General features: G+C 34.9%; 1 protein-coding gene across 6 annotated transcripts in view; it reads right to left on the minus strand.

Annotated features, from left to right (window-relative positions):
- Positions 1–467: 467 nt before the first annotated feature.
- The window catches only part of GPBP1 (GC-rich promoter binding protein 1), a 72,065-nt gene continuing 51,375 nt past the window's right edge, over positions 468–21,157 (minus strand). For all 6 annotated transcript variants that reach the window (XM_017652393.3, XM_017652390.3, XM_017652391.3 and 3 more), the window contains 4 exons: positions 19,836–20,003; positions 19,207–19,394; positions 7,323–7,425; positions 468–962 (listed from right to left, as the gene is read on the minus strand). In XM_017652393.3, the coding sequence (XP_017507882.1) occupies positions 804–962; positions 7,323–7,425; positions 19,207–19,394; positions 19,836–20,003 (618 nt within the window). In that variant the 3' untranslated portion in view covers positions 468–803. The remainder of the gene's footprint in view (positions 963–7,322; positions 7,426–19,206; positions 19,395–19,835; positions 20,004–21,157) is intronic.

Here is a 21,157-nt window from a genome sequence, read left to right on the forward strand (position 1 = left end):
TATTCTGAAAATCCAGTTTATTTTCCATGTTGTGGACAGATCCAGTCAGTGTGATCAGTTTTTCTGCATGTGTAGTAATTTATCAAAGTAAGTTTTCCCATAAGACCCTTTTCCATCAACTCTGAAGATCCTGGTCTGACAAACATACCCAAATAAAGCTCTTGAAAAATCACCTCTTAAAATTTGGAAGAAAGTGTGGCAAGTCTTTCCTGTAACGTTTACTGAACTACAAATGGCTAAAGAGCAATTTGTTTTAAAAGGTGACTAGTACAACAGTTGAGTTCAGGAAATTAATGTTTTAGTGCACTTTGCTCCAGTTTTAGCCAACATGCTACATTGTCTTTTTTGGGGGGCACAGGGGGAACAAAGGACTTGAGGATTTCCATTATACGAAAAGATATGACTCTGCAAGCAAAACAGTGTAAGCTGCCTTTTTTCTTAAGACCTGGACATTTTAAGACAGAAGCTTTGCAAAACATTACACAACTTTTTTATTATTAAATGAGAAAATCTCATTTGTTACATCGTCACATTGCTAGTCAGAGAAAATGCTGCAGTGATGAAGAAAGTCAACGTTGGATCAACCAAAGTCCTCATTCCTACAACATTCATTTACAAAGAAATAATGTTCAACACAGCCCAACACAACATTCTTGGTTTTCTTCATATTGAAGTCCCACAAAATAATCATCTTCTAATGGGGTATTTTACTACATAAATTATAGTTCTTCATTTTTACAATTCACCCCAAACTGTATGAGAGATGTATCACACTAAAATTTCTAAAGCTGTTAGGAAATCCTTCACACATCGTCGTCATCTGACGTGTCACTGCTACTTGTCTCTGTGTCGTCATTCTCAATAGTTGGTTTGAAAGTGCTGTTTTTCCAGGGTCCAAACTTGAAGTCACAGATCAGGCCGTTTTTCAAAATACCATTTTTCCTCAGACCATTCTTCTGTAACTAAAAGGTCAAAAATAAGTAAATTAAATAGATGTACTATCCTCCAAGAGTTACTTACAAATTAAGAATGTTACAATAATTAAATGTAACCATGAATACAATGAAACTTAATAAAATTGCATTCTACCCGAAAATTCAACAGTTTAAGATACCAATTCTGAAAAACTAGTTAAAATACAAGTAATTGATCCAATGATCTGACCATCATTCACCCATCTACTAAACCACACAAAAAAATTAGTGTGTCATGGAAAAAGTAGATTTTAGATTCAGACAATATAGGTGTGAACTGGTTCTGTCACTTGTTAAGGTAACCTTTCCAAATTTTCGTTTCCTTAAGTGAAAACTGTAATAAATATCTTCAGATAATGCCCAGAATATAATCAGCAACCCTTAAGCTATAGCTGTTATTTTTATTATCCTGACTTAATTGGGCCATTAACATACCCCAAGATCTGCTTATTTAAACTTTGTAAAATAAGTAGAATACAAACTATTCCAATAATTACTGCAGTATTCAAGTAAGGTATAAAAAGTAACAAAATCAATTTGTAACCAATCAGATTGTAAAATATTTAAGATTAGGATAGTCTTTTAGTTCTAAAAATGAGAAATCAGAACTAAAGGCTTACTTAGTGTGGTAGGTAATAAGAAATGGGCTCAAGATCACACTGCATGGGGTGGGGGTTTTAGGAAACACTTGGCCAAATGAGAAACATTTAAAGAAAAAATTCATTAACAACATGCACTCTACTAACTCCAACCTTCTGGATTACTGAGACTCTGGTAATTTACATCAAAGTATCTAAATACAATCTTCTGTAAGACCAAATCCAGCTAATAACAAGTTAATATTTGGAACAATTTATAGATTTCATATTCTAGAAGGGTTTTTTAAGAAATAAGGATTAGGGTAAGATCTAAACCCAGAGAGTCACTTACATCACAGCTAATTTTGCTTGCTACAGACCTTCATGACAGGAAGTAACAAGTCTGGGGTCTTCACTTTCAGTTTGCCCTTTTCCCTATTTAATTCCCTATTTCCATAACAGATTTTCTCTTCAACCTAAATTCCAAAATTTAAGCTACCTCCCCTTCATTTTTTTGCAAACTATCTCATCATCTTTACTGAGAAAAACAAAAGCCATGTCCCCAACCCCTGGTGTTTTCAGTCACTGGGATGCTTACAAATACACCTTGTCCCTCCTTCTAAGGTACACTCTTTTGCCATCCCCCAAAGTTTTATCCTTGCATCACATGATTCATCACCCAACGCCACCTTATCTTCCACAGCATGAAATCGGCTGGAGAACTGTGATAAGCACTAGATCTAAACCTTTATCTCTTACTTGCTAAATGCTTACACTGTTCCCCAAGAACACTTCACTTAGAATTAAAAAAAAAAAAAAAAAAACTTTTCAACTAGCTCCTGCTTCTGTAGTCTTGTTTACAGTAATGACACAATGATCAGTTCATAGGCTGAAATTTCAAAATTCTGACCTATTTTTAGATCTTAGACATATTAAGATCATTTTCTACTGTCATTTCTCTACGTTAGGCCCTCATTTATGTCTCCTCTAATTATGACAAATACATTCCCAACCAATCATTCTGATTCTAGTTTTCCTATGTACGCTTGACACTATACCTGTACTTCCTTGTGCACAAATAATGATCATTTCACATCCCTAAAAACACCACCAAACATTTCTTATCCTAGAACATAATCTATACTCCTGATATGGCATACAAAGACCTTTATAATATGACCTCAATATATTTTTCCAACATTCCATCAAGGTTAAAGGCTCAGGATATGAAGTCAGCCAGACTTGGGCTCAAGTTTCAGCTCCATTACTGATAAACTGTATATCCTAGAGAAAACTATACAACAACCTCTATAAGCCTTAGTTTCATAGATATAGCAGGATTTATAATAGGACCTACTTCATATAAATGCTACATAAATGCACTTGGCAATACCTAGAGGACATTAAGAACTCACATAATGTTACTTACATTTAGGGAAGCCCTGTAATTTAACATTCAAAACTAGGATACTTCTGAGAATGAAAGTAAGCACTATTAGTAACTACAGTGGGATAACAAGTATAAAGTGGGACTCTCCAAGGCAAACCAGGGCTTAAACTCACCCTGCCTATTATTGTTATGATCTTTCACTAAAAACTTTCTACCCCATGATCCAGACACTGTGAACTCCAACATACCCTGTACTCTTACTTTATGCCTCTGTACACTCCTTGTACCAAGTATGTCATTCCTTCATCTAACTTGTCGATTCAAATCCAACTCAATTGTGATTTCTCATATCACTGCAAATGAAATTAATCTCTAGATTTAACCAATAGAATATAAATACTATGTGGGCAAAAATTTGGGTTTTCCCAGCACTCTAAAATAGGGCCTAGCATGTAGTAGGCACTCAAGAAAGATTTGATCAATCTGCATGACTCTCTCTCTTTCTCTCAGGCACCTGTCCTCACCTTAAACATTTTGAAAACTGCTATCACATTCTGGTATATATAGGAATTTATCTACCCTCATTAAACCGTTAGCTCTATTACTATGCTCAATGAAATAACTTGGCAAAGACAAAAGCCATATAATTTCACTTATTTGTGGAATATGAAAACAAAGCAAAACAGAATAAACAAAACAGCAAGAGAGAAGTGACTAGTGGTTACCATGGGGGAAAGGTGGAGTAGGTGGGTGGGGAGCATGAGGGGGATAAAGGGGCACAAAATTCTCTATCATAGTATATGCTGGTCACAGGGATAGTAGTACAGCATGGAGAATATAGTCAATGATTCTGTAACATCTTCCTATGTTGGCAGATAGTAAAACCGCACTAGATTTAATAATATGGGTAACTGCTGAACAACTGTGTTGTATATTTGAAGACCTATCTAAGACTGTGTATCAGTGATATTTCAATACAAATATAACTGTTAGCCCTATGAAGGAGTTCATCTGTGTAAGCTCCATAGTATCTTGGGTATAATGAACACTCAATAAATGCTTGCTAAATTGAAGAAAGGGAATTTGAACTCATATTTTTTCTCTTTTACAAGATACAATATAAATCCTTTTATAAACAGCATCACGCCCTAATGATTTTTCAGGCATCTATGTATCAAATGACTTGTAATCATTAATATAAAAATACCCATATCTTTATCATTAGTTCAGAAAAATATGAACATAACACTTGATATGGAGAGCCGTTGCTCTCCTACCCATAGTATGCACACAAATTTTGTATCATTTATTTTATTATTAATAGGGTTTTATCTACCTGCCCCAGTCATCACAAGTTTAAAGCCAATTCTCTCAGTCAGACAAATACTATGCTTTCCTTGGAACTACTACTACCTTTATGGTAATGGTACCTGATGGATTTCTCAATGTCTTTCTCCACAAACTGGTAAATTCATACAATGGTCAACTACTCACCAAACATGAGTGAGTTTTCTAAAGCATGAAAACAGTCAGATCTGAGAACATACAGTTTATGACTCAATTATTTCTGGAAAGGCAAAGCTATAGGAACAGAAAACAAAGCAATGTCTGGCAGGGACTGGAACTGGAAGTTAAAGAATTTAACACAAAGGAGGGACGAGGAGGAACATTTTGGGATGATGGTTATACAATTATATACATCAGTCAAAACTCATCCAATCATACATTTAAAGGCATTTTTTGTATATAAATTATACAATGTAATAACATAACCAGAAAACCCTTCAAAACTATTATCTAACATTAACTTCACAACCATGCTGTAAAAAAAACAGCACTGTTCACTAAGAACTTCTGGATAAAAAAATTTAGTTATCTGAGAAGGGAGAAATATGAAAGTGGAAAAGTAAAATTCTCTCTGTTCACAACCTGACCTTATATAGAGAGAACCCTAACGATTCCACAATAAAAATGAAAGAACAAATATGGCAAAGTCGCAGGATACAAAATCAATACATAAATCAGTTGTAACTAATTCAAAAAGGATATAAGAGAACAATTCTGTTTCTTATAGTATTAAAAAGAGCACTCAGAAATAAGTCAAAGGAATAAATAAACTTATTAATCAAGGAGGCAAAAAAACTTCTACACTGAAAAGTACAGAATGTTGCTGAAATTGAAGAAAACAATAAATGGAAATACATCCATACTTATGGATCAGAAGACTTAATATGGTTAGGAGGCAAATATTACCCAAAGCAATCTACAGATTCAATGCAATACCTATCAAAATTCCAAAGGTATTTTTTTGTAGGAACAGAAAAACCCATCCTAAAATTTTTATGTAATCTCAAGAGATTCCAAAAAAAACAATCAAAAAAAGGCAGAATTGTAGTTTTCACACTTCTTGTTTTCAAAACTTATTACAGAGCTGCAATAATTAAAACAAATTGGTAATGGCATAAAAACAGACGGAAAGCCCAATGGTATATAGAAAACCCAGGAAAACACCCTTGCATACATAATCAAATGCTTTTTGACAAGGGTGTCAGAACCAAGCAAGGGCAGTCTTTTCAACAAATGCTGTTAAAAGGATATTCACATGCAAAAGAAGTTATTAGACCCCTTACCATACAACCATGTACAAAAATTAACTTAAAAATGGACCTAAATGTGAGAACTAAAACTATTAAAACACTTAAAAGAAAACACAGAGGGTTTTTCTTGCTCCATGACACTGGATTTGGCAATAGTTTCTTGGACATAACAACAGCACAAATAACAAAAAAATAAATAAATTGGGCTACCTCTAAATTTTAAACTTCTATGCATACAAGGATACCAATCAATAGAGTGAAAAGGTAACCCACAGAATGGGAAAAATGTTTGCTTACCTTAGAGGTAAACACTCTGAAAAAAAATAAAGAAGTGTATGACTCAACACCAAACTGTGGTTTAAAAAATGGACAAAGGACTTTAAAAGACATTTCTCCAAAAATATACAAATGACCAAGCACACAAAAATATGTTCAACATCACTAATCAATGCAGAAATGCATATCAAAGGAACAATGAGATACCACCTCACACCCATTAGGATGGTATTATCAAAAAAAGGAGGGGGTGGAGGGTGGAATTCTTGAACTCTTATTGGTGGGAATGTAAAACGGTGTAGTTACTATGGAAAAATATCCAGTTCAATAAGTTAAAAATAAATGACCATATGAACTAACAATTCCAATTCTGTGTGTATGACTAAAGAATTTGGACTCCAGATATTTGTACACCCATGTTTCACAGTAGCATTATTCACAACAGCCAAAAAAGGGTATCCTTTAACGGATGAATGATAACACAAAACGTGATATATACAATGTGATATTCAGCCTTTAAAAAGGAAGGAAATTCTAACACATGCTGTATGAATGAACCCTGAAGACATTATGCTAAGTAAAATAAGCCAGACAAAAAGACAAATACAGCATGACTCTATTTTACAAAGTACAAATTCATAGAAACAGAAAGACCAGCAGTTTCTAAGAGCTGGGGGAAGTGAGGAATGAAGAGTCATGGCTTCATGAGTACGGAGTTTTGGTTTTACAAAATGAAGAGTTCTGGAGGTGGATGGTGACAATGGATGCAAACAAACTGAATGTGACACAAAATTCTACACTTAAAAATAGTTAAGATGGTATATGTTACACTATGTGTATGTACTTTGCCAGAAATTTAAGTACCATGGGAAAAAACCAATACATTAAATTCACCCTTTGAAAAATTAAAAGTAGAATGATAGAGTCCACTTTATTATGAAATCAAGTAACTAATTTCCTCAAAGATTTCATTCAAAACCTGAAATGTTTGAAGATTAAGTATCAATTATAACATCTCCATATTAAAAAATTGCTTCTTCATGACAAAAACTGTTTTTAAAAACTGTAACAGATGTGAAAAAAACATCTCAACTTCCTGAGGCTCTATGAAACATTTCCTAAATCTCAAAAAGGAAACTCTAGAGCCATAAAACAAGACGTTTTAGAATATGAAATATTTTTGTTCAAGGGAAGGATAAAAGGTGAAACTACTGACGCTTTCTACTTAGTCAGCCTTCTGCTATTTAAAAAAAGAAAGTCTGGAAAATGACAAATCACAGACATAACTGTTTATCCTAATTCCTAAGCACTGTACACCCACAAATTTAAAGTCATCACTGCAGACCTGTTTAAAACAAATACAATTCTGACCTAGAGAGTGATGTTTAATAAATTCCTAAATAAAACTATGAAGCCCAGCCCCCCAACTGCTTACTTACAATACATTGCTCTAATGAAATAAGGAAGGGCAATTTAAAGTAAATTTGTATGATTCAGTTCTTCTTACCTGTTCACTAATAACTTGGAATTCTCTCATTTCATCCTCAGTTAAAGGAGCACAAGTTTCATCATTTTCACTGTCTTCTTGCCAGCCCATCTCCTTTAACAATCTTGAGAGGAAATTAATAAATTTAATTTACCACTTCACTCAAGTAGGATAATTCCATTTACATTAAGTGCAAGAAAACATGATCTACGATCCATTATACAAAGTCCCCAAAATATATAAAAGGATTTTTTATTTTATGCTCTGAGTATCTTTCTGAAAAATGAACAGCCAAGATTAAGCCCAATAGAACTCTCTCATATAATAAGATCAAAATGAACTGCTTAATTGCTTTATCTTTGGTGTTAGAGGTTCACTAGGCTGGAAACTTGCAAGAAGGCTCTTCAGCATAGAAGCTGAATTAGCTAAATTCTTACACTACAAGTAAAACCAATAAACTTCCCCATTTCTTCAATACCAACCACAATCCATCGTATCCTTGGGTACTCATTAGGATTTCCATTTTGGAAGAGAAAAAAAGATCAGGCTATCTTACCTATTTTCGCATTTCCTAATGTATTTATGTATTCATCACACCTTATATGCATGCCAGTCATCATCCTCAACATGTAATTCAATTTGAAAAAGACATTTTATTCTACAGTAGCAGGAAGATGACTTTTTCAAAAGCTTTCAACCAGGAGCTAAGAACACAGAATGACTAATATGGTTATTCTCTTTTCCTTTCAATTTTCAAGGAAAGTACCTAGACCTCAAGTCAACTAGAGCCTGAGAAGATTAACAGGGAGCCAAATGACTTTCTCAGCTGAGCAAGACACTGTGGCCACAGCTACTGCATCTGACTCAAATATTTCAACTTTTTGCTTCCTATATAACCAAGTATCTTGTACTGGTCTGACTGGACTATTGTTGTTAAATAAATAAATATATCCCTTAAATATTTGTTACTCCTATTTATTTACACCTAGTCATCTTTCAACTTGAGACTACAACAAATAAGCTACTTTACTCCAGGAATCTCATAGAATATCAACCCTCAGAGACTGAATAAAATTTAACACCATACCTGTATTTTACAGATGAAGAATCAAGATCATGTAAATAAAGTAACTCGCCTAATTGATGGTAAAGAAGGAAACAGAATCCTGGTTTTCTGCCTCCCAAGTTAGTATTTATTACAACAAACCCTACTGCCTCTGGACCAAATGTCAGTCATTATTAATTACTATTTCTCTCATTCCTTTTAATCACTTAGAGGTTCTTTCCCCAGTCTTCACTCTTTAACCTAGATGGTTTCCATGTGCAAAGGGCATTTTCATTCCCAATGCCATCTAGCCCAAAGTCTACAGATCCAGACTAACACAATCTAATATGCTTTTGTTAGATCCTTGTTTCCCTTTTAAACACTGAAACTCAACTAAACTATAACGTGAGTGGAACAAAATAATTTCAAATGTTATGAAAGACAAATATTCCTAACTGTTCTCCCCACTTTTCCCTTCCCTCCAGAACCTATAATGTTTCTGGAATAGCTTTCTAAACAAATAACTCTGCTTCCCTCTTTTCCAGTTAGGAATATACTGTAACAGTGATCTGCACTTTGCTTTTCATTAGCATTTCTTCTCATTCTCTTTGAAACTATTACCAAATCGTCCTGATATCACCTTTCACAATTAACCCCTATGCTAACTATTTTCAACTTGGCTTCTCACTTCCCTAAAGGAACACCTTAATTTTAACACCATAACCACAAATTCAAATTCATTATGTTAAAAAAGCACAGAATTAAAAGAACTGGGTCACAATTCCTATCTATCACAAATGAGGTATAAGATACAGGCCAATTCCTTCACTTTCCTGAGCTATTCTTTCATCTGAAACACTGAGTTTCAGTAGATATCAAAGGCCCACTCTGCCTTTCAACATCATCTTTAATTTCATTAAGGACTACACACTCCTATCAAGATATTCCATTCACTGTCCTTAAACAAACGAGATATGTACTTACCTGCAAACATCCCTTCACACACCCCCTTCTAGAATGACTATCCAGTACCCTTGCCCTATTATTGTCTCATCCTTTAATATTTAATTTAGTTCCCAATTAAAATTTTCTGACTGTTATTTTAAAATAATGTTATCTACCCTCCAAACTTCCTTGAATTTTTAGTAACTCATTTCTACTAACTCATTTGGCACCTAAACAAGATAACTATCCCTTGTGATGCTGAGGCTATCTGTCCTCAACATCTTGATAATGATATATTGAAACTTGACAATAAAACTGAGAATATATGTGCCTGATTTTCATATTTTACAGTTTGCACATTTGAACAAAAGAATTGTTATCCTTGAGAAGTGTATCACCAACATCTGATTTAAGTTCAACAACACAAATACTTAATATGTACATAGCTTAAAATCACAACAGAAAATTCAAAGCATTGGGGAAGTATCACTGCATTTTCACAGAGAAATAAAACCTGAAATCTAGAAGAAGTCATTACTTTGTTACCTAAAAAAAGTTTGTTAACGTACATCTTTAGAACAATTACAAACATGCTGTACTAATAAGCATTGAGAAAAGCTAGGAAGTTTAAAATAGTTCCAAATGAGGTGAATCTTTATATCCTTTGCCTTGGAATCCTTTTAACCATGTGCAACACTATTCACAGAAAAATTTATAGAGTCTTTTAAAAAAAAATGTATATGATGAAATACTCATTCAGGTAGTCATCACTGACATCTCTTTAGCAGCTTGGTCCCGCCCATCTCCCTGCCTGCCCTAGAGTTTATTCCAATTTAGGATGTTTTCTTCTGGTTCTATTTGGCTTAGTTCCTAAATCACTCTCTCTTCACTTTCTCCTGTTAGTGGTCATAGAGGACTAAATTCTGTTTAAGTATGGAACTAAAAGTCTCTCTTTCCAGAGTCTTCATGAATGAAACAACAGACCATCAATAAGCTTCCTACACTAATTATATGTCTGCAGACTAAAAAGACAATAAAATAGTTAAGACATTCATTATGGACATTAGGGATTATTAATATTTTCTAATAGAAGTGTGGCTCAACTTTATTTGCTATAAAATACTGAAGGGAAATATAAAAACAAAACAGTATTAAGTGTCAACTTCCTTACAACAACCTTAGGAAAGGTAAATAATTACTTTCACTCTTTTATTGCCTACACTAAATCTCCCTGAAAGAGAACTCATCTTTTACTAGAGTTACAGCATCTGGTTTCTCTGTGTACTTTATTTTCTGTTCATACAACTACTTCTGCCATCTGATTAGAAATATTTTAACAACTATCAGGGTGACTGGAAATCAGCATTTGGGTAATAACAGAACAGTACCTGATCAGTTTAAATGTTTGCCATTTGTTGGCTTCATTTCTAGTAATGTATTCTATACACAGCCTATACAAATACTCAAGGATATGAACACAAGGATGCTCACATCAGTATTATTTGTAAGACAGAGAAAGAATAGAGGGAGGGAAAAGTGGGGTGGGGGCAAAGAATGGGAGGAGGATGAAGCACCTAAATCTTGACAACAGAGAAATCATCACAAATTATATCCACACTACACAACAGTGGCTTCAATGTGGGGGATGCAAGATGATCTACTAGCATGATGGAGATCTACTAGCATGATGGAAGAAAATACTGAGTTTTCTATAAATGTCTATCTTTTTTAAAAGGAATTAATGTCTATTATTTTCTACATGTCATGATGTTGCAACAATTAGGCTATAGACCAGAGACACAGTCAAACTATATGAGATAAAGGAGAATTTCACAACTTGGGTGGGAATAAAAAGTGTGGTTACTCATCCATTCATATTAAATGCACATTAATAAAACATAGTTTGTTTTCCCAAACAAGTGAATTTATAGATATTACCTAGTTAAGTCTGCTCCAAATTAATCTAATTTAATTAACTCCCAAATGGACGTGCATATTTATCATACACCTAATGAATTATTTTACACAAAAGTAATTAGTATATTAGCATAGAAAAATTACAAAATTAAAGCAAATGCCTATAATCACACATATAATAATTATAGCCACATCTATTAGACAGAGCATGACATGATTTGGCAAAGGGTAAAAAAAATGATCATACAGGTAAAATAAATAATAATGTATGAACTGGGCCAGAAAGACAAAGACTTAAAAGACTTTTTCACAAAGGTTATAAAGTCTTATGAGTAAGATAAATGTTGACTAGAATATTAGGAATCTGAAATGAGAAATAGTCTCTCAAAATAGGTACAGTTTTACAAAAAAGTAGCTGGGAAATACTAGAAATGTTATACCATTCACTCATTTAACAATTTTAAGCACACAGTGGTATGTCACACATCACTCCAGGTGGTAGAGACAATTGACTCATTTAACAATTTTAAGCACACAGTAGTATGTCACACATCACTCCAGGTGCTAGAGACCATTGACTCATTTAACAATTTTAAGCACGCAGTAGTATGTCACATATCACTCCAGGTACTAGAAACCATTGACTCATTTAACAATTTTAAGCACACAGTAGTACGTCACACATCACTCCAGGTGCTAGAGACAGTAGTGAACCAAATGGACAGAATTTCTGTCCTCATGGAGCTTAGATTCTTTTGTTGAAATTATGAATTTTTAAAAAATTAATCTACAATAGGTATCACCCAGCTCCCCACTGTCCTAGAATTAATGAATTTCTAGAAGAACAGGTATTAAACCAAACAAAAACTCAAGTCAGTCAACTATGCTGTTAACAAGTATCACCTGCACTGAGCCTTATAGAGGATGTAAGAATTATCTGTGGAAAAAGTTTATTCAAGGCAATTATAGAGTAATATATGACAATATAAGTATATAAAGTAACTTCTTATTGCCTTAGTAGTTATAATCCTTCAGTCATTAAAAGGAATTGAGACTAATAGGTTTAAGAATTCTATCTAAGCGTGAAAAAAACTGCACAAATATATATGGAACAAAGCCTAGAAAATGAAAACCAGAGATTGAAAAGTAAGCTTAAATTAATCCTAATATGTACAATACAGGAGAGAAAGCTGTGGTGCCCAAAATCCCTGTATGGTGTTGAACTTAAATGAGCTGAAGTGTATTTCTGGTTTCACAACTTAAGCTTCAGTAAAAGTTTGTGTGATTCACCTCCCTACTCTGCAACAAGGAATTTAACAGAAGTCCACAAATCCTCACGTACTCATGCTGAACCACGTGGTTTATTTTAAGACCACAGGCAGAGTTAAGTCATTTCTGCAAAACCCAAGCTCAACTATAAAACTCACTGGAAAAAAGACACACAAAAATCCACTCTAGACCTGAATACCCTTCAATACTGAGTGTAAGTCACATAAGAGTTCACTGTTTAAAAACTGTTCTAAACTATAATTATAAAAGCAGACAGTGTGCTTCAAAGTTTATAATAAAAAGTAAATAACATCAGAAGAAAGATGGCAAAGCAGGACAGCAAGGCAGAAACCTCCTCCCACACACTCACCAAGGAAGTATAGCAAATACAACTAACTATGAAAAAGACCTGAAGACTGCAGAACAGACCACCACCTACACCTGGTGACAAAGACCACACAAAAAAGAGTAAAGTGGCAAAGCCACCATCCAGCAGGGCCCAAGGTCTTCCCCCATCCCAGCCCACAGGCAGGAGGAAGAGGAACTGAGGAGAGGGGGTAGGCATCCAGGAACTTTGCACATCTGTCAATGGAGATCTGCTCTGAGAACAAGAGTCCACACTGCATGGGGTTCTGATGATTAGCAGGGCTGGACACCAGAAAAGTCAAAACACACTGGGAGGCTGTGACTCCAGCCACTTGTTCAGTACAGGAACACTCTGCCAGCCCCAGAGATCCAAAGCTCAAGTGGCAGTTTGAAGGAGTTGCCAGCAGTGGGATAGGTGCCAGAGGGGCAAGGGTTGGATGTTGGGCCCTTTCTTGGCTCAACAGTTGGGGCACTCCAGAAGCCCCAGACACTCCACCCCCCTCGCTAGCAGCTCAGTCCTGAGATGCTTCCCTACATACCACCTAGTACCAGCCCAGTCAGTCCAGAAGGGTCATACTTTGCTGTCTGGGAGACAGAGGGACACTCTCCCAGCTATCTCTGCCCAGACAAACCCAGTGCTGTGAGCCACACTCCCACTAGGGAGTGCACCTTCAAATCGCTGTTGCAACACTCCCTTACCCAAGACAGTGCAACAACCCACCCACCCACACATTAGCTCTGCAGCCCTGCCATTGCTTCAGAACAGGAAGAGGGCATCCCTCCCAAAACAATCCCAGCAGAAGCCACTGCTCTGATCACAAAGGGTTGGGTGAGGCAAATGCAAGCTGCAGCAGACTGAGAAAACTAGCAGCAGATAGACAGAAAGAAGGCCCTGCCCACTGCCCATGGACAGCAACTGGGGCTCTACCACAAAGGCAAACCAGGCACTGAAGAGTAAAAGATTTTTGGGCTTCTGGACACCACAGGACACCTTCTTCAAAAAGCCATTATTCTCTCTAGACCAGGAAGCATAGCAGATCCTTCTAATACAAAGGAAGAAACACAGAAACCCTGACAAAATGAGGAGGCAGGGGAATATGCTATAACAAAACTACAGGATAAGACACCAGGAAGAGGGCTAAATGAAATGGAGATCATCAATTTTTTCAATAAAGATTTTCAAGTAAGTCATAGATATGCTGACTAATCTGTGGAAAAGTATTAAGGATCTCAAGGAGCACATCAGTAAAGAGATACACGAGCTTAAAATGCCCCTCAGAGCTGAATAATAGAGTAACTGAAATGAAATATACAATGAAGGTAATGAATAACAGATTGTTGAAAGTAGAGAGACAATGAGATGGAACTGAGAGGACAGAAACACAAAGTTGAAAACAGAGAGAAAAAAGGATCTCTAAGAATGAAAGAATGAGAGCTGTGTGACCAATCCAAACAAAACAATATTTGCATAACAGGGGAACCAAAAGGAGAAGAGAGAGACAAAGGGATAGAAAGTCTCCTTGAGAAAATAATTGAAAGCTTCCCCAATCTGAGGAAAGACACTCAAAGTCAGAGAAGCAAAGAGAGTTACTAACAAAAGGAACCCGAGGAAGACAACACCAAGACATAATTAGAATGGCAAGCACAAAATTTTTAAAAAGTAGCGAAACTGTACAGAAAATCAATAATGGAATACACGAAAAGTGCAGATTATGAAATCTAATACATAAAGTGTGGAGGAGAAGGAGGAGGAGTACTTTTAGATTGTGTTTGAAAGAGTAATCAGCAACTTAATTTAGACTGTTATATAGTCAGGAACTATCCTTGAACCTTTGCTAACTACAAACTGAAAGCCTATAATAGATAAACAAGAAATTAAGAGAAGTCCAATGATAACACAAAAGGAAACCATCAAATAAGAGTATAAGAGAGGAAGAAGAGAACAGAGAGGATCTATAAAAACAAACAGAAAACAATAAAATGGCAATAAATACACACCCATCAATAAATTACCTTAAGTGTAAATGGATTAAGTACACCAATCAAAAGACACAGAATGGCAGAATGGATAAAGAAACAAGACTCATCTATATGATGCCTGCAGGAGACTCATTTCAGACCCAAAGGCATACACAGACTAAAAGGAAAGGAATGGAAGAACGTATTTCATACAAACAATAGGGAGAAAGGAGTAGTAGTAGCAGTACTTACATCAGACAAAATGGATTTCAAAACAAAGGAAGTCACAAGAGGCAAAGACATTACATAATGATAAGGGGATCAGTCCAACAAGAGGATATAACCATTATATCTATGCACCCAACATACAAGCACCTAAATATGTAAAATGAATATTAACAGAATTAAAGGAGAAATAGATTACAACACATTTGCTGTAGGAGATTTTAACACACCACTCACATCAATAGACAGATCAACCAGACAGAAAAATACATAGGGAAACAGAGGCACTGAACAACACATTAGATCAGATGGACTTAATAGACATCTACAGAACACTCCATCCAAAAGCAGTAGGATACACATTTTTCTCAAGTGTACACAGAACATTCTCCAGAACAGATCACATACTAGGCCACAAAAAAGAGCCTCAATAAATTTAAAAAGATTGAAGTTGAATCAAGCAACTTCTCAGATCACAATGGTATGAAACTAGAAGTAAATTACACAAAGAAAATAAAAAAGCCTATAAACACATGGAGACTTAACAACATAATTCTAAATAACCAAAGGATCAATGAACAAATGAAAACAAATCAAGCAATACATGGAGACAAATGAAAACAAACATGCAACGGCCCAAATATCTGTAGGACATGGCAAAGGTAGTTCTAAGAGGAAAGAAAGTACATGGCAACACAGGTTTATCTCAAGAAACAAGAACAATCCCAAATAGTCTAAAACCACAGTCAAAGAAACTAGAAAAATAAGAACAAATGAAACTTGAAGTCAGAAGGAGGGACATAATACAGATCAGAGCAGAAATAAATAAAATAATGAAGAATAAAACAATGGGAAAAAAATTAATGATACCAAGAACTAGTTCCTTGAGAAAATAAACAAGAGATAAATCCCTAACCAGACTTAATTTAACCAAGAAAAAAAGAGAATACACACATGAACAAAATATGAAGAAGGAATAGCTACAATGGGTACCTCAGAAATAGAATTATCAGAGAATATGTAAAATTAAACACCAATAAACTGGACAACCAACACAAAATACAATCTTCCAAGACTGATCCAGGAAGAAACAGAAAATCTGAGCAGACCAATTACCAGCAATGAAAATAAACTGGTAATCAAAGATACTCCCAATAAACAAAAGTCCAGAACCAAAATACCTTCACAGCTGAATTCTACCAAATATTCAAAGAGCTAATACCCATCCTTCTTAAAGTAGTCCAAAAAATAGAAGAACAGGTACTACTTCCAAACTCATTCTATGAGATCAGCATCGCTCTAATACCAAAACCAGACAAAGACACCACAAAACAAGAAAAACTACAGACCAATATCCCTGATGAACATAGATGCAAAAATCCTCAAACTGAATTAAAAAATACATCAAAAGCATTACCCATCACAACCAAGTAGGATTTATTCCAGGGATGCAAGCATGGTATAATATTCATAAATTAATCAATACCATACACCACATTAACAAAAAGGATAAAAACCACATAATCATGTGAATATATGCTGACAGTGCCATTTGGCAAAATTCAACATCCATTCATGATAAAATCTCTCAACAAAATGGGTACAGAGGGTACGACCTCGACGTAATAAAGGCTACATACAATAAACCGACAGCTAGCATCATATTCAGTGAAAAGCTGAAAGTTTTCCTCTAAGATGAGGAACAAGATAAGGATGTCTACTCTCACCACTTATATTCAACATAGTACTAGAAGTCCTAGTCATGGCAATCAGACAACACAAAGAGACAAAAGGCATCCAAATTGTTAAGGAAGAAGTAACAACTCACTATTTGCAGACAATAAGTTGTTATATATATAGAAAATCCTTTAGATTCCACCAAAAAAGTATTAGAACTAATGACTGGATTCAGCAAAGTTGCAGGATACAAAATTAATACACAGAAATCTGTTGCATTCCTATATACTAACAATTTTTTCCTGGACAATTTCCTCAGGCAAGGGAAACAAGATCAATAATGGAAAAGTAGGACTCCATCAAACTAAAAGCTACTTTCTATACAGCAAAGGACATGATCAGCAGAACTAATAGATAACTTACAGTATGGGACAATATATTCATGAATGATTCATCCGATTAACAGGTTAACATCCAAAATATAAAGAACTCATATGCCTCAACAGCAAAAAAACAAATAACCCAATCAAAAAATAGGCAGGAGACCTGAACAGACATCCAAAGAAGAAATACGGATGGCCAACAGATGAAAAGCAACACATGAAAAGATGCTCCACATTGCTAATCATCATGGAAATGCAAATCAAAACCACAGTAAGATATCATCTCACACCAGCCAGAGTGGCCACTATCTAAAAGACAAGAAATAACAAATGCTGACAAGGATGTGGAGAAAAGGGAACCCCCCTCACTGCTGGTGGGAATGTAAACTGGTGTAGCCACAGTGGAAAGCAGTTATGGAAGTTACTCAAAAAAGTAATAATAGAAATACCATATGACAAAAGTGTTCATCAAGAGATGAATGGATAAAGAGGTGGTACATATGCACAATGGAATATTATTCAGCCTTAAAAAGGAAAGAAATTCTGCCATTTGCAACATTGATGGATCTACAGGTTATTAAGCCCAGTGAAATAAGCCAGGTAGATAAAGACAAATACCATGTGATTTCACTTATTTGTGAAATACAAAAACAAAGCAAAACAGAATGAACAGAACGGCAGTACACTCATAGACACTGAGAAATGACTAGTGGTTACCATGGGGGAGGGGTTGGAGTAGGTAGGGAGTGTGAGGGGGATAAAGCGGCACAAAAATTCTCAATCATAATATAAGATGGTCACAGTGATAGTAGTGCAGCAAGGAGAATACAATCAACAATTCTGTAACATCTTCCTGTTAAGACAGTAACCGCACTAGATGGAGTGAGGATTTAATAATATGGGTAATTGTTGAACCACTTTGTTGTGTATATGAAACCAATATAAGATTGTGTATCAATGATATGTCAATTAAAAAAAACTGTCCTCTAATGTAAAAAAATAAATCACATTTGGGGGCAATTAGATGTCCATATGGAAAAGGATGAATCTGGACCCCTACCCTCACAACATACACAAAAGACGCCCAAGCAATAAAAGGGAAAAACTGACAAAATGACTTATCAAAATTAAGTTTTTGCATTTCAGAAGATGGGGAAAACATGGGAAAATGGTATATATGGAACATATGCGAAATGTATAATGAATATTTGTCAGTGAGACAAATAATGCAAAAATGATCAAAGAACTTCAACAGATATTTCTTGAAAGGTATACAAGTTGTTAAGAAGTACTATTTGAAAAGACCCTACACAGTGAACATTAAAGAAAGGCTTATTAACAACCATAAAAAGATACCACTTCATAGCCATTAGAACGGCTGTAATAAAAAAGCCAGATGGTAACAACTGTTGATGAGAATATAGAGAAATTGGAACCTTCATATAATACTGGTAAGGATGTAAAATGGCACAGTCATTTTGGACAGTTTGGCATGGCAATTTCTCAAAATGTTCAGCATATGTACCAGCAATTTCAGTCCTAGTATACGCTCCCCAAAGTAAAACATGTCCATACCAAAACTTGTATGTGAACATTCAGAGTAGCACAGTAGTATCCAGAATACTCAAAAAAGTACAAATAACCCAATATCCATCAACTGATTGAGTAAAATGTGTTAGAGCCATACAGTGTACTATATGGCAATTAAACAGAACAAAGCAGTGACACATCTTACAAAATGAACCTTGGAAGTATTATTTATCAGGTGAAAGAAGACAGACATAAAACACCAATGTATGACTACACTAATATCCATAAAAGGATAAATCTATAGATACAGAAAGTAGCTTGGTGGTTGTCTAGGAGAGTGTAAAAATGAGGAGTAACTGTGTATGAGACAGGTTTTCTTTATGGGGTGATGGCAAAGTTCTAAAATTAGACTGTGGCGATAGCTGCACAACTTTGAATATACCAAAATTCACTGAACTGTACACTTAAAAACAGATGAAATTTATGTTATATAAATCATCTCAATATTAAATTAAAAAATATATTACAACATTTCTATAATAATGTCAAAATTCTAGATGTAGAAAATGCAGAGAAAATAAATATTAACCTGTGTTCTGCCTCAAGTGAACTTGAAAGAACATCAGTTTGTGGCAAGGTTGAAGACCGAATAATCTGTTGGGAAATCACTGAAGCATTACCATTCTCTTGCGGAATTTCGTTTTCATCAAAGTTTCGGTTTATATCCCTTTCTTGGTGAGTACTATTGCTGTTATGCAAATTAAATGAGTCATCATCCTGAGTTTTAGGGGTTAAAAAAAAGAATGAGTTAGAGAATACACTTGTTAAGAAATGTAATAGATCCTGGTTAATTTCCACTGATAATATATAAATCTAGTACTTATTCTCATAAGATGTAAAACTAAGCTGTGAAGGATTAACCACAGCTTTCTGACTCTATGTATAATCATATTTTCAACAAAGGTGAAAAACCAAAAGGATGAATGAAGGTAGGCAAAATGGGGAAAACAGAAGAAAAAGATGAATAGGATTTTTTTTTGCACAAAACTACAGAATAAGAAAAATCTACTTTTAAAAAAAGTCATTATTAGTGCAAATAGCAGCCCTTCAGGAGATGAAAATTTGATTATAGTTTATTAAAAGGTCCTAAACTGTATTTCCTCAAATATTTCAATGACATATTAATGTCAAACCAAGAGTTACTCCACACTCATTTACCTTCTCTGAGCCAGCATGGCTTTCATCTTCATGTTCTTCTTCTACTCTGTCCCTTTTCAATGCCTTCAAAAATTCACTCTTCTTATCAGTGCGCATACGTGTCAGTTTGGTTAGGCGAGGCTGCTGATTAAGTTTGTCAACAGGTGAAGAGGAATTTGAGCGATTACACTAAGAAAAAATTCAGAGTATTGGTAAACATGTAGACAGAGAACTAACGTCAATATAAAGTTCACAACTCCACAACTTCCTATTCCACCTGAATTTCAATACAAAATTGATTTCAAAGTCTATTTCCTTCTATCCATATTACTCTAACAGTCTGCTTTATCAAACCCATTTAATGAGTAAACGAAAAAATTTTCTTCTCATAAAACATGCTGGTAATACTATGAACTATGTTCTAAATTAGGAGTTTAAACACTATTTTATAAAATGGATCCTGAAACTATTTAAACATTTCTATAATACCTAGAGGAGTTTTTTAAACCATGTTTCACAGAGCTCTAAGGTTCTGATAACAGCTCCAATAAAAACTGTTTTATAATTATTTATATGCCAGCACACATAGGATTTATCAGGAAGGATTTCACCAGGGTAAATAGCTGTGGGAGGGCAGGGACATGTACTGGAGTCTTTTTTTTTTTTGGTGTTTTGACAGTGGAATACAAGAGGACGTTAGAACTCTATGTCACAGAGATTTTTTTAGCCACTGAAATAAACCATAATGTTTAACTTAACTGTTGGCAATAATATCTTTAGACAATAATGACTCTAAGCCACAATTCATCAGTTGAGAATCCTGGTCCTTCCACCACAGCTCAAAATTCTATGACTGAGAACTAGTATATGAGAGACTATGACACTTCAATATAGTACCCAGAGAAATTTCACGTTTAACAACAATCACAAGTGTCTTTTGACCTTGAATTGGTCAGGGAACTCTCCGGTCTGCAGGTTTCAGAAACTTGGCTCAAATGAGAAAGAAATACTTGCACTAACAGGTACTCAAAGTCAATACAATAACATTATGTACCCTTCCCTCTTCTCTCTACCTCCTTGAATGTTAGTAATAAAACATCCATCACTCCCAAAAGAAGACTTTATAATATAAATCCTCATTTTTAGTCAAGGTTCAATCCTACAGCATAGTATAGCCACCACAAATATCAAAAATTGCAATTTTCAAAATTCTTAAAAAATATTCTTTCTGGTTGGTGCGTATATGGGTGGTATTTCACTGTATTATTTTCTCTACATTTTAAGATATTTGGAAATTTTCACTAATTTTTTAAAAACTATTCCTAAACTGCAAAAGTGGTTAT

This window comes from Manis javanica, chromosome 1, assembly GCF_040802235.1.
Source record: "Manis javanica isolate MJ-LG chromosome 1, MJ_LKY, whole genome shotgun sequence".
In the NCBI taxonomy this organism is placed as follows: domain Eukaryota; kingdom Metazoa; phylum Chordata; class Mammalia; order Pholidota; family Manidae; genus Manis; species Manis javanica.